A 13,174-nucleotide genomic window follows, 5' to 3' on the forward strand; every position below is an offset into this window, starting at 1 on the left:
CAGGTGATCTACACTGAACTAATTATGGGAGTTCTGAAACCAAGTGGCTACACCAGAGATGATTCAGGAGTATCATATTACAGGAGATAAATTCTTATGTGATCATTTATTTTGTGTTTTAGAAGCAGAAACACACATTTGCTTCTCTCATCAGCAAACTCAAAATGACTTGGGCAGACAGAACAAAAATTACTAGAGTCAAGCAAAGACTTCATAAGCTGTGGATACATAGACTTCTTCACAAACATTTGTCAGAAAGTTACGTTTATTTTTTGTAGATGCACTTAAGTAGCTGGGGAAAACACAGTACATCATTTACGGTAGCTTTCAAATTTCTTACATATATTTTTGTGGTAATGTTTTTTTTTTTGCCTACCATATTCCGAGGAAAACATAGCTGCACAGTTTTCAAAAATCTAGATGTGATCAGTTCTAAATAAAAATAAACACTAGCAAGAATATCTGCTGTAACATTCTTAAAAGTTTAAACTGTGACTACTGATGAGACCAAGTCACATGAATCCAGTACCCTATGGTTAGGGCAGTCAAGACATAATGATGGACCAACAGCCACGAACCATAATGTTTTAAACAGACAACTAAATTAAAACAATTTTCACTGATCCATAATGACACACTATTAAAAATCTTGAGGAAAAATACAAAAAATAAGTTTATTTTATCTGTACATCAATTAGAAGCATACAGAACACCCACTGCAGCAAGGAAAGCTGCCTCATTTTATATAATACATTATCAGAAGACTTTAGATTGAGACACAGGAGTCCGGTTTCTATTATTGAAATTTAGTGCAGACCAATTAAATAGATTTCATGACCACACTTAAGTCCAAGTCCATGGAAAAACAGAACCCCCCTATAGTAGTCCTTGCATTTCTTTCATAAATGCCTCATAGACATCATCCTTGGTCTGCATGGCCATTACTGAGGTGCTAGCAGGATTGCCACTGATACTTGCTGGCTTGGCAGCACCAGTGCTAACCTGACTATTTCGCTGGCTACTGGCACCAACTCCTGCCAAGTGGAGTTGTTCTTCTTCTCCTTTCCTAAGTGCCTGAACACTAGGAGTTCCCATCTGTTTTTCTCTGCGAACTCTCAAAGCAGTGGGCACAAACCGGGTTACTTCTGCCTTCGGGTTGGTGATCTGTGGTTTGGCACTGATAGTGGCCAGATTTGTGGTTGCCCGTTTCTCAATAGTGGCTCCTCTGGTGTCTAAACCAGTTTCATCAGACTTAGGCCGGTGGATTAAACTGGGTGGAGCACTTAGCACCCCTGGGTTCACAGGGGGTGGGAATAAACCTGGGGGGGCAGGTCCAAGAGGAGGGGCCATGGGGCGCAGCATTGTGGGGCGTGGTGGGGGTATACCTGGAGAAATGAAGAAGTAAATATCAACCACAGCACCTACAACTCAATACCTAACATTTAACAATATTACAACAAATGCATTAACACAAATGTTTGATGCGTTACTCTTTTTTGAAAGTGTAATAACAAAGGACTGATTAGTTACACAAGAAAGGATCAGATGAGTGTCTAGGCATAATGTGTTTTATGGTTTTACTAGCAAAATACCCGCGCTTCGCAGCGGAGAAGTAGTGTGTTAAAGAAGCAATGAAAAGAAAAGGAAACATTTTGAAAATAACGTAACCTGATTGTCAATGTAATTGTTTTGTCACTGTTGTGAGTGATGAGTGTTGTTGTCATATATATATATATATATATATATATATATATATATATATATATATATATATATTTACACACACACACATAAACATATATATATATACATATCTATACATATACACATATATACACACATATACATCTACATATATACACACACATATATACACACATATACATACATACACACACACATATATAAACATATATATACATATACATACATATCTACATATATACACGCACAGCTATTTCAGATCAGTGCAATACGCTGTTTGTTAAACGGTTGACTCCGCTCTTACATGCAATAACAAATCAAATCATTCAGTTGTCTTTGCTCATATGTCATTTTAGAGCTGGACGCCTGGCATCTTTTTGGCCACAAGTTCGTTTCTGTTTGGTGTGAGGTTCTGTGTTGTGGAGATTCTCAGGATGGATTGCAGGTGCTCATCAGTGAGGCGACTCCTGTGGGCTGTTTTGTTAGTCTTTATCACTGAGAAGAGCTTCTCACACAGATATGTGCTACCAAACATGCACAAGGTTCGAGCCGCATGTAGACGGACTTTTTTTGTTCTTCAAAGTCACCAAAGCGCCGTGCAAACTCAGTGCGCAATAACTGTAGTAAGCGGTAAGTGTTCGGCAAGGCAGCTGAAGCGCTGCATTATGGGATCTGTAGTTTATTGTGTTACCAGCGCTTCATATACCGGGCTTTAATAACAATAATACAGTATATAAAATGATCTTGCGGGCGGATATAATTACACGCGGGCCAGATGTGGCCCTTGGCCCTTGAGTTTGACACATATGGACTAAATAGAACTTGAAAAGATATATTTTTTCAAATGTGATCGCGCAATTCAGATAGAGTTGACGCACACTACAGCCTGCATGCCTCAATGAGTCATCCTCCCTCGCTCTTACTTTTTACCGTTCATCTAATGAATACACTGAGTATGGCTTTACCAAAACAATCATTGATGGCGAATAAAGTATCCATTATTCGAGTATGTAGAGCGGGATATATATATATATATATATATATATATATATATACACACATATATATATATACACATATATATATACACATATATATATACGTATCGCAGCGGAGAAGTAGTGTGTTAAAAAGGTAGAAAAAGAAAAGGGAACATTTTAAAAATAACGTAACATGACTGTCAATATACAGTATTTGTTTTGTGAGTGTTACTGAGTGTTGCTGTCATCAAGGATTTGATTATCATTATTTCTTTCAATCAGGCTCGTATTTGTAGGATGTGTTGTGTTCAAGTTACATTCCGTGTTTGTCAATCGTTGTAAAGATGACAGGTTTCATTCATCGATTCGTTTCTTACTGCATCAATAAACAGCTCGTCTTCTTCTTTATCTGAGACCTGACACACTGCATGCATGGGTTTTTTTTACACTGTCTTCCTTAAGCGGGACATTGACTTTTTCCACCGTGTGCTTTGTTTCCACAGTAGCTGCATTTATGAATATGCTTATCAGACGCTTCATATTTTTTGCCTGCATCGAAGGTTCCCAGCTGTGCTGGTGCCATCTCGTGCTATGTCCATAGCTTTATTTAATGTTACCTTAGTCCTGGCACTTAAAACTTTCTCTCGCAGTTTCGCTGAGTTTGTGTCAAACACCACCCTGACCATCTCATCTTCCTCTCCATAAGCACAGTCCTTTACCCGTGAATATTTACCCGTGGCAGTTTGCTATTGGATTGCCGCTGACGGACGGCCTTATATGGGCAGGCACTAAATTACAAACGCCAGCGCAGCCTGTCTATGAACTTAATTTAAAGTGTAGGTTTACATCGTGCTTTGTTTCCGAAGTAGCAGAACTCATGAATATGGTTGTATATGTCACTCGCTCGCTTCTTATTGTTTCGCTGCCTTCTCAATTATATAATGCATGTTTTCTTGAGCGCTTTTTTGAGGTCTTCCTGGTTTTCTATGTACTGCGTGATTACGTGGGAGGCGTGATGATGTCACACGAAACTCCGCCCCCACGGCGTTGAAGCTCATCTCCATTACAGTAAATGGAGAAAAACTGCTTCCAGTTATGACCATTACGCGTAGAATTTCGATATAAAACCTGCCCAACTTTTGTAAGGAAGCTGTAAGGAATGAACCTGCCAAATTTCAGCCTTCCACCCACACGGGAAGTTGGAGAATTAGTGATGAGTCAGTCAGTGAGTGAGTGAGTGAGGGCTTTGCCTTTTATTAGTATAGATTAAGCTATTAACTATCAAAATTGCCACTGCCCAGTTTTCAACAGTATATTTCATGTTTTGTTCATAACTTTCAAAAATGTTGGAAAACATGATCCAAGGCTTACACTAATGCTATCCAGTAAAACCTACAGTTATTTACAGCCTATACACCTCTGTTAATAATAGTGGTTTCTCTGTACATATATGAAAGAAATGTGTGACCAAGTCAAATAAAATTAAAACCAGCTTCCTTAACTGAATCAGGATATGATAACTTAACAATGGAGTGTTAAAGAGCTTGGAGGAGTGAGAGAACTACAAAGCAGAGTTGCTGTTCCTTTGGCAGTACAGCAGAGTTATAAGCTACATTCAGAATGATCACTTCTAGATGTGCTTGTCAGAGGGATCTCTCATCTGAACCAGAAATCCCTGAATAAGAAATTAGATGGGGAGCCATGTTACTACTCCAACTCCACCCTTAAAGATTAGGCACTAATGAAGAAAGCTCTACAAGAGTATCCTGTAAATGGTTACACATCCAAGGACTGGAGGATGCCCAGAGGAGGCGTTTTGGGCTTGAAACCCCACAGGTGTACTTTCTCTAGCATCCTACTAAGTTAAGTTTTCATTTTCCAGTCTTCCATGGTCACACAATCTGACTATAAGTTTGGTTATTAAGCTGGGCATTACAGTTCTCTACTGGTATAAATAAATAATAATTCCTAATTTTTCCTTTCTTTTTTAACTGTTAAGTCAATATCATTATAAAGAGGTGCAACCCAGCCAGGATGGGTTTCGGGTCTTGTGCCAGACGGATGGAAAAGATAATGAATGAACTAGAGGACATATGCTATCAAGCAAAATTTATACCCCAGTGTGAGAGGTGGCAGTATGCTTCTAGCTTGGTTCCTGCTTTTGCCTGGGGTGTGTAGTGTGGAGACGAGGTCATGTTGAGGTCCACCAAGGTATGCTATAGGGAGAGAACTTCCCTGGTGCATGCAGCTTCTGTTTGGCCCGGAATTGCTTCCAGCAGGCAATGCAACTACACCACATGTACTCCAGTGCCCTACATAAATTGAGCCACTCTACCTCAGTCAGGAGGTCAGAGTTGTTAGGTGGAAGACAACACATAACAAAAGAGGACAGGAAGGAGACGGAAAAGTTGCCATTATTGTATGGCACAGTGTTGAACTGTGTTTAAAACCTGTCAAGATACCATTGTGTAATAAATATCTTTATTTTAACCTAGAATTGTGTTTTGTGGAGTTGTGTCTGGTGTTCGGGGCTCTGTGACACACACCCTACTAGTCACAACGCACACATATATACATACTGTATACACACATATAAACATACTATATATATATTATTCACTCACTGGCCACTTTACTAGGTACACCTTACTATTACTGGATTGGAAACCCTTTTGTCTTCAGAACTGTCATAATTCTTTGTGGCACAAATGTTGCTGGAAACATTCCTCAAGGATTTTAGTCCATACTGACATGATAACATCACATAGTTGTTGCAGATTTGTCAGCTGCACATCCATGATGTGAATCTCCTGCTCCACCACAACACAAAGGTGCTCTACTGGACTGAGATTTGATGACTGTGGAGGCCATTTGTGTATAGCAAACTCATTGTCATGTTCAAGAAACCAATTTAAAATGATTTGAGCTTTGTGATATGGCACATTATCCAGTTGGAAGTAGTCATCAGATGATGTCATAACGGGATGGACATGGTCAGCAACAGTACTCAGGTAGGCTGTGGCATTTAAGTGATGCTCAATTGGTACCAAGGGGCCCAAAGTGTGCCAAGATATCCCCCTCACCATTACACCACCACCACCTGCCTGAAACACTGATACAAGGCAGGATGGATCCATGCTTTCATGTTGTTGACATCAAATTCTGACCATACCATCTGAATGTTGCAGAAGAAATCGAGACTCATCAGGTCAGGCAACATTTTTCCAATCTTCTACTGTGAAATTTTAGTGAGGCCATGTGAACTGTAGCCTCAGTTGTCTGTTAGCTGACAGGAGAGGCACCTAGTGTGGCCTACTGCTAATGTAGCCTGTCTGCTTCAAGGTTTGACATGCTATGCATTCAGAGATGCTCTTCTGCATCCCTCAGGTTGTAAAGACTGGTTATTTCAGTTACTGTTGCCTTTCTATCAGTTCAAAACAGTGTGGCATGACCTCTGGCATCAGCAAGTCATTTTCGTCCATAGAACTGCCGCTCACTGGATGTTTTCCTTTTTTGAACATTCTCTGTAAACCCTAGAGATGGTTGTGCAAGAAAATCCCAGCAGGTTAGCAGTTTCTGAAATACTCGAAACAGCCCATCTGGCACCAAAAATCATGTCACGTTCAAAGTCAATTAAATCACCTTTCTTCTCCATTCTGATGCTAAATTTGAACTTCATCGGGTTGTCTTGACAATGTCTACATTCCTAAATGCACTGAGTTGCTGCCATGTTATTGGCTGATTAGATATTTATGTTAACAAGGAGTTGAAAGGATGTACCTAATAAAGTAGCCATTCAGTGAATGTATTTTATTCACCCCAAAGGGAATTCACATGCATACAACAGCAAAAACAAACTTGCCGGACAAATAATAGAGCCAACTGATATGTAAACAACAATAAATATAAATACATAAATATACACACAAACACAACATGAACAAGAATGGGTAGACAAAGTGAAGGATATTTACCAGGTGGTGCAGGAGGTGGTAGCCGAGGAGGAGGTCCACGGGGAGGAGGACCTGGTGGCAAACCTGGAGGAGGACCTGGAGGTGGTCCCGGTGGGCGACCAGGTGGAGGGCCAGGAGGAAGCAATCTTGGTGGCGGACCCCTCATTCCTGGCATAGGTGGTCTCAGGAAGGGGGGTGCACCTAATGTTGGTAAAAGTAAAAATGTTGTGTTACAATTTTAAACAAATACTAAAATAGGTTTAAAGTAAATAAGCACAAATAGGCCGATACTCTTCAGTAAAACGTTAGGGTTAAACCTACCAGGTGGTGGACCTGGAGGTGGCCCAGTAGGTGGTCCTGGAGGTCTTATTGGTGGAGCTGGGGGTAGTCCAAGCGGAGGTGGAACAGGCATTGGTGGGGCCTGCATGTGTGTGGGAGGTGGCTGTGTAGGAACTCCAGGCACAACTGGAGGAGGAAGTCGTGGTTGACCAAGGGGTGGAGGTGGCTGCTGTGGAGGTGGCTGTTGCTGCTGTGGAGGCTGCTCTGAACCTGACTGTTCATCTGTGTCAGAATCCTCAGATTCATCTGTGTATTCTTGCTCCTCATTCTCATCTTCTTCTTCTTCCTCTTCTTCATCTGGGATAGACTGACCTTAGGGGTCAAGAAAATACATTTTAAATTAGTACAATCTTCTACAATATGGCCTTTACATATCAAACACTAATTGACACAAAACATATTCACCTACCTAATATGTAACAGAATTAGATTTGAATTTTATATAAAATTAAGTCACCTAAGAAGACAGATAAGGATAATAATTTTTCTGTTTCGTATTTTGATCAAATTAAGCTTTATAAATACTGTATCTTCATGAGGTTATTATTTTTAGGTTAACTATTTGTTTTTAAGCTTGGACTGTTTCTTCGCCCAAAATAATTTCAGTGGGATAGCATTCCATTCCAACAAAACAAAAAAGTAAAAAAATAAAATTTGCCAATCATATAGTCTTTCAATACATATTGCTTGGTGTTACATTCTAACAATTGATCTACATTACTAAATGAAGATTTAATATTTGCTTAGTTAAATGCTATGGTGTCTTTTGGGATTATTCTCACAAGAACTACTGTGAACAGTACTCAAAAGTAAAACTAATATTTAGCTGGACAGACTTATTTGAGTTCAGTTGCTTTTTTCCCCAAATTCCAAATACATCATGTAAGAAAAACTACTATAGCATTTTATAAAGTATTAAGTCCTACTTATTAAGCTATAGTTAAAAGTGGTCAAAGGTAACAAAAGTACAGCTTTCTAAAAATAAACATGAAGCATGTTAACTATAACTAAATAAAACTTATGTTTCACTTACAAACTCTCTAAAATGATGATAGTGAACTATACCGATGAAGATGTTTCCAAATTTCTGTGATGACTTCAGAATGATTTCATGTTTAAATGAATAAGTCATGTAAAGTACAAAACAACGCCAAGAATATCAGAGCATTGGCAAGGAGACAAAAACAAACGTTTTATTCAAAGAAGGAAATAAAAGCACCAAAGTTGCCAAAGATTGGTGTTTCTCATATCCAGCCAAATTGATATACGCACCAGCCATTCGTAACATCATAGCCTGTACAGGAGTGATCTCCTTAATCTTCTTCCTTCGGTTTTTCTTTGACTTCTCCTGAACATCAGCAAAGCGCACACTACGTCCTGTAAAGAAATGAAGATGACAAACTTTTTATAGATAAAAGCTACATAACAACAAATTAACAACAATTCTTAACTAGATTAAGTGGGATGTAATAGTCAGTACTATGGCAATAAGTCTATATTTAAAACTATGATAATTAGTAGCTATTAATATCTCCGTAACTTATCATTTTACATTTGTTGGTAAATATATGTTTTGAGACCAAAGCATCTGCTCCAAGCCTCATTTAGGGAGGCATGTTGGCAGGGGTGATAGTGGAGATGTGGGGCATCTTCTGAGGAAAAGGAAGTTTCATTTACTTTTATTCTGTGCCAATACTGTCATGCAGCTGAAGAACTACTGGCTGCAGGGCTTGGTGGCTGAAGCTTTCCAATAATTCATAATGATAAACAAGATGAAGAATGTCATTGAGGGTTAAAAAAATTGAAAATATGCTATTTTTATTTTTCTATCTAGAAAAATAAAGTGTAGAAATAAATTCTAAAATACAAAATCCATACAATATTAAATAATCTTTACTTTTTATGATGGGATGTCAGTGGTTTCATTCACCATGTCATCAGGAAAAAATGCAATCACATCCCAGTTGTTTCAAATCTGATATTTCATTCTTGCTGGAGATCCATTTAAATAGTAAAGCGTTAACCAAAGTAAAAAAAAGAGACGCACATGTTTTTTACTCTTAAATAAGAACCCATTTCACATCACAAGTACAAAACTGGCCTCTGAATGGCACTATATTATGGTGATGGGTAAAATGAACAAAACTAAACTAACTTTGTTTAGCATATACACCCCATTGGTATAGCAAGGAACTTATAGTCTGTGTTCTTTCTATAACTTTGAACAGTCATTCTTATAAACTTAAAATGACAAGTTCTAAATGTGCATTAAAATCCCACTTTAGACAGGTCATCAGAACCTGCAAATACAATATGTAAAATTAATAAGCTATTGTTTTATCAAGGAGGACTACAACCAACCTGCACCCATATTTGAGACAATCCTTTTCTTGTTAGTGCATGACAGTTGCTCACCATTTACTACCTTCTGTATTACTGATTGAACTTTCAAAAAGCAATCCAGTAATTTATTTCATATTAACTGACAAAGGTTTAATTAAAATACAGTAACTTTTGGACAAACTGAAATTTTTATAGAGACAAACCTATCTGTAAATATATCTGGGGGAATACTCTGGTAAACACTTAAAATATTTTTGAGGGACAAATACATTTCTTGTTTTGTACAAATATAAATTTTGAAATAGGGGAGCATTAATCAGTCACCGAAATGTCTAAAATCAGTCAGAAATATGCAAGATCTTCCAAAGTTGAAAACTTTGTCATTACAAAGAGAATTCTATTTTTCACCACAAGGGAAACTGGACAAAATCTTATGTGGTCACTTTCAATATTAATACAAATACAATTTTCGATCAACAAGTACAAAAGAAGGAACTTCAGAATACAATTACAAAAATAGTCATGCAGTTTAAACTAAGGTTACTCAAAGATATAAACAACATATTTAAGGCATATTATATGATTTTTGTACATGTCAGAACACAATGCCAAAGCTCTCAATGCAGTCAACACAGAAGAACTGAATAAATCATTGATGACCATTACAATCCAAGATGATATTAACTCCATACAAAGCAGGAAAGTCAGAGCTCCACTTTAGAAACTGCTGAATTTTTACAGAAAGCTGTTTGTTAAATTAGACCCATTAAAACATTTTGTATTTAAGCAACCTGGAAAAGGTAACACACTACTGAAAAGATTACTTCCAGCTACATGTGCCAACTTTTGAGAGTCACAGGGGTTATATATCCATGGCCTACTGCATTCTTTTTACCCAACTTTTTAAGCCTCTTTCATTGCAGTAACAAGAACTTTGGTGTATTGAATCTTTTCTTGCATTATTTTTGCATGAATTTGTATTTTCTGAGTTATTATTTCTGTCTATTATTTGAGCTCCAGGGCTCCTATGGAACTTGCATCTAATCTATAAGCAATTACCACCATTTTCTCAAAGCAGATAAAAATCTCTTAAAGAGTGTACTTCCTACAGACCAATTTTTCTAAATGACTGTAATGGCAAGCCATATGAAGATATTAATGTTCAAAACTCACAATACTGAGCTGTCCTTTAATCAATATATAAAATAAGAAAAAGGAATGAAAAAGAGAACTCTTGTTTTCATGTCAAACACAATCTGTGTATATTTTTAAAATAGCTGCTATAGATTTATTTTAAACTCTGAAATATAGAAAATGTGATACAGTACCTTCACACTAACTTGCTTTTATGAAACAATTATAACTTTAGTCACAATAGAACTTTCACTTTAAGAAACGATGCCCATGAATGACAGCATAAAAATTTGCAGTATCAAAGTTCAAAAAATCCCAGCTCCATTTCAAAGTCTGCTCCATGATACTAACGATTGTTAATTAGTAGAAACAAAAATAAACAGATACATCCAAACATAATATCAAATCCATATTAATCTAATTCAGTGTCACAGGGCTAAAGCATATCCTAGCAAAAATGATTATAAGGCAGAGTGAAATGTTACAATGTCTCAAAATCCTTACATACAGCATTTGCTAACATTTTTACACTTAGCCCCAAATATATATCAATACCTTGTTTTTCTGTGGTGCCATCAGAAATTATACTTCTCCCAAGATCATCCTTAAGTTCAATTTCTTCATCATCATCATCCTCCTCATCACCTTCTTCATCCCGGTCATCATCATCTGTCCGGTCATCTTCCACATCTTCTGAATCACTGTTGCTATCACCTCCACTGCCTCCACCCCGACCACCAACTTCCATATCATCATCCGAGTGGAAACCTTCCATTTCATTTTCAGCTATGACAAGAATAAAGAATTTTGTAAATAAAATAGCTCCTTTTATTTATTATAGCTCCGCAAAGTACATCAAGCTGTACAAAAAAATATTATAAATAACAAATTTCATAAAATGTAACCACTATTTACCTGCCTCTGGGTCATACAATACTCCTTCATCCTCCCTCCTATAGGTACCTCCGTGGCTTTGGAGAGGAGTAAATCCCAGTTTGCGGCCATACATTTGGAGTACTTGTAAAGGCGGAGGTCCTGGTGGAGGACCAGGAGGCTTTTTAAAAGGGGGCAATCGAGGTACACCTACTGCTGGTGGTGGGACTGTCAAAGACAAAACTGATTTGCCAGATGGCCTTAAAGAAATGGAGACAGAGAGAAAAGGAAAAAAAAAAAAGAATGTGAAACAACCGGGCAAGCAGGAAAAATTCTACGATTTAAATAATGAACCCTACAAATATTAACAGCATTTTTTCAAAAATAATTAGTCAATAATTAGAGACAGCAATGTATAAAAATAAAAATACCAGTTATAAGACAGGGAGTATGACTAAGGAACTGGACTACAAAATGCTGGGTTCTTGGATCAACACAATCAATGACAGTTTATCCACTGGTGCTCTGACAATAAAACAAATTTACACATATTCTATAAATAAAAATACTGGCAGATTTGCATAAAAATGACCTTCATCACAGAAGACCAATAAACCACTGCCATAAGGAAGTGAAAAGGTTTAGGGTTCTCATTTAGAGAAATTACACTGGGCCCTCCATTGTCACAGGGGATGATAAGACAATCAAAGGCAACAGTAATATTCATAAATAAAGAACCAATTGTGGACACGATTATAGTTTATTAAATGACGCAAAAGTATTTTTTCACAATGAATAATAAATTCTTAATAATAGGCATTGTAATAGTTAGGAGCATGTGCTGATAGCACATTGCCATACCCACTACATGACAAACCACCTGAATTGGGACCAAGTGCAGTTCGCGAAACCTCAGCTCCACACTGGTGGCTGGAGTACCAATTCTGCCACCAACCCACAAATTTACCCTGGTTTGCAGGGTTGGATGCAGATTAATGCCATACCTAGGATGAAGCAATTAAAACAGCTTTTTTTTTTTTTTTTTAATATAAATACATTCTCTCCAAAATGCTAGTATAATGAGATACTCAAAATTAGAGCGTAGCCTCCTTTCTGCATCACACTTCCACTGTTTTATTTTTCATATAACACTATATACTTGATGCTTGACTGTTATTAAAGTATTCAGCAGATGTGTGTATAGTTTGTGTTATAGTAAGAAGAGGATATGCAGTATATATCTGGAAGGGAGAAAGAGCCTGAAACTTAGTTCTATTAGAAGAGTACAGCAAAGGTGCAAAAAAGTATGTATCAAAATCATACTGATCAATGTATCAGTGCATGGTTTTAACCAATCATTAAGATTAGCATTTTCATGTTAAAATATGTACAGTATATGTTTCAATGTTTTTCAAATGTGGGGCAACAATTATGGGGGCTACATACATATAGGATTCTCAAAAGTATCAAAATATTGCTAAGTATTAATTTTAACATTTTAAAATTGCATCAATACTGTACTTTTTTTCCTCAAGTTATTGATTTGATAGCCTAAATTACAAAGGCCTTTTCAAGTTAGTCATTGCTTGAGTTGTAGCCCCATTTCCACCCACTCACGTGTTAATAAGACAGCAATTTCAGAGCCTTCATTTGCACACTTAACTGACAATTAGGGCAGCCAATATCTGGAAATACTATTGTATTATTTGTAGCAAATGGGGACACAAAATCACAAGATACATGCAAGCCTCTAATTTAGCTAGTTTAAAACATCAAGACAGGGATCTTCAATTATTACATGTGGGTCACTTTTACTCTGCCATTCATTTTGATTTTTAAACTCTCGCC

The 13,174-nt window shown here is 37.2% G+C and overlaps 1 protein-coding gene across 1 annotated transcript in view; it reads right to left on the bottom strand.

Moving 5' to 3' along the window:
• Nucleotides 1–247: 247 nt before the first annotated feature.
• Nucleotides 248–13,174, bottom strand: part of LOC120537081 (WW domain-binding protein 11) — a 32,367-nt gene continuing 19,440 nt past the window's right edge. The window contains exons 7-12 of the mRNA XM_039765723.1: nt 11,369–11,586; nt 11,009–11,239; nt 8,249–8,353; nt 6,959–7,288; nt 6,659–6,838; nt 248–1,385 (exon numbers count right to left, since the gene is read on the bottom strand). Of these exons, the coding sequence (XP_039621657.1) occupies nt 877–1,385; nt 6,659–6,838; nt 6,959–7,288; nt 8,249–8,353; nt 11,009–11,239; nt 11,369–11,586 (1,573 nt within the window). The 3' untranslated portion in view covers nt 248–876. The remainder of the gene's footprint in view (nt 1,386–6,658; nt 6,839–6,958; nt 7,289–8,248; nt 8,354–11,008; nt 11,240–11,368; nt 11,587–13,174) is intronic.

Source organism: Polypterus senegalus, chromosome 10 (assembly GCF_016835505.1).
Source record: "Polypterus senegalus isolate Bchr_013 chromosome 10, ASM1683550v1, whole genome shotgun sequence".
Lineage (NCBI taxonomy): Eukaryota > Metazoa > Chordata > Cladistia > Polypteriformes > Polypteridae > Polypterus > Polypterus senegalus.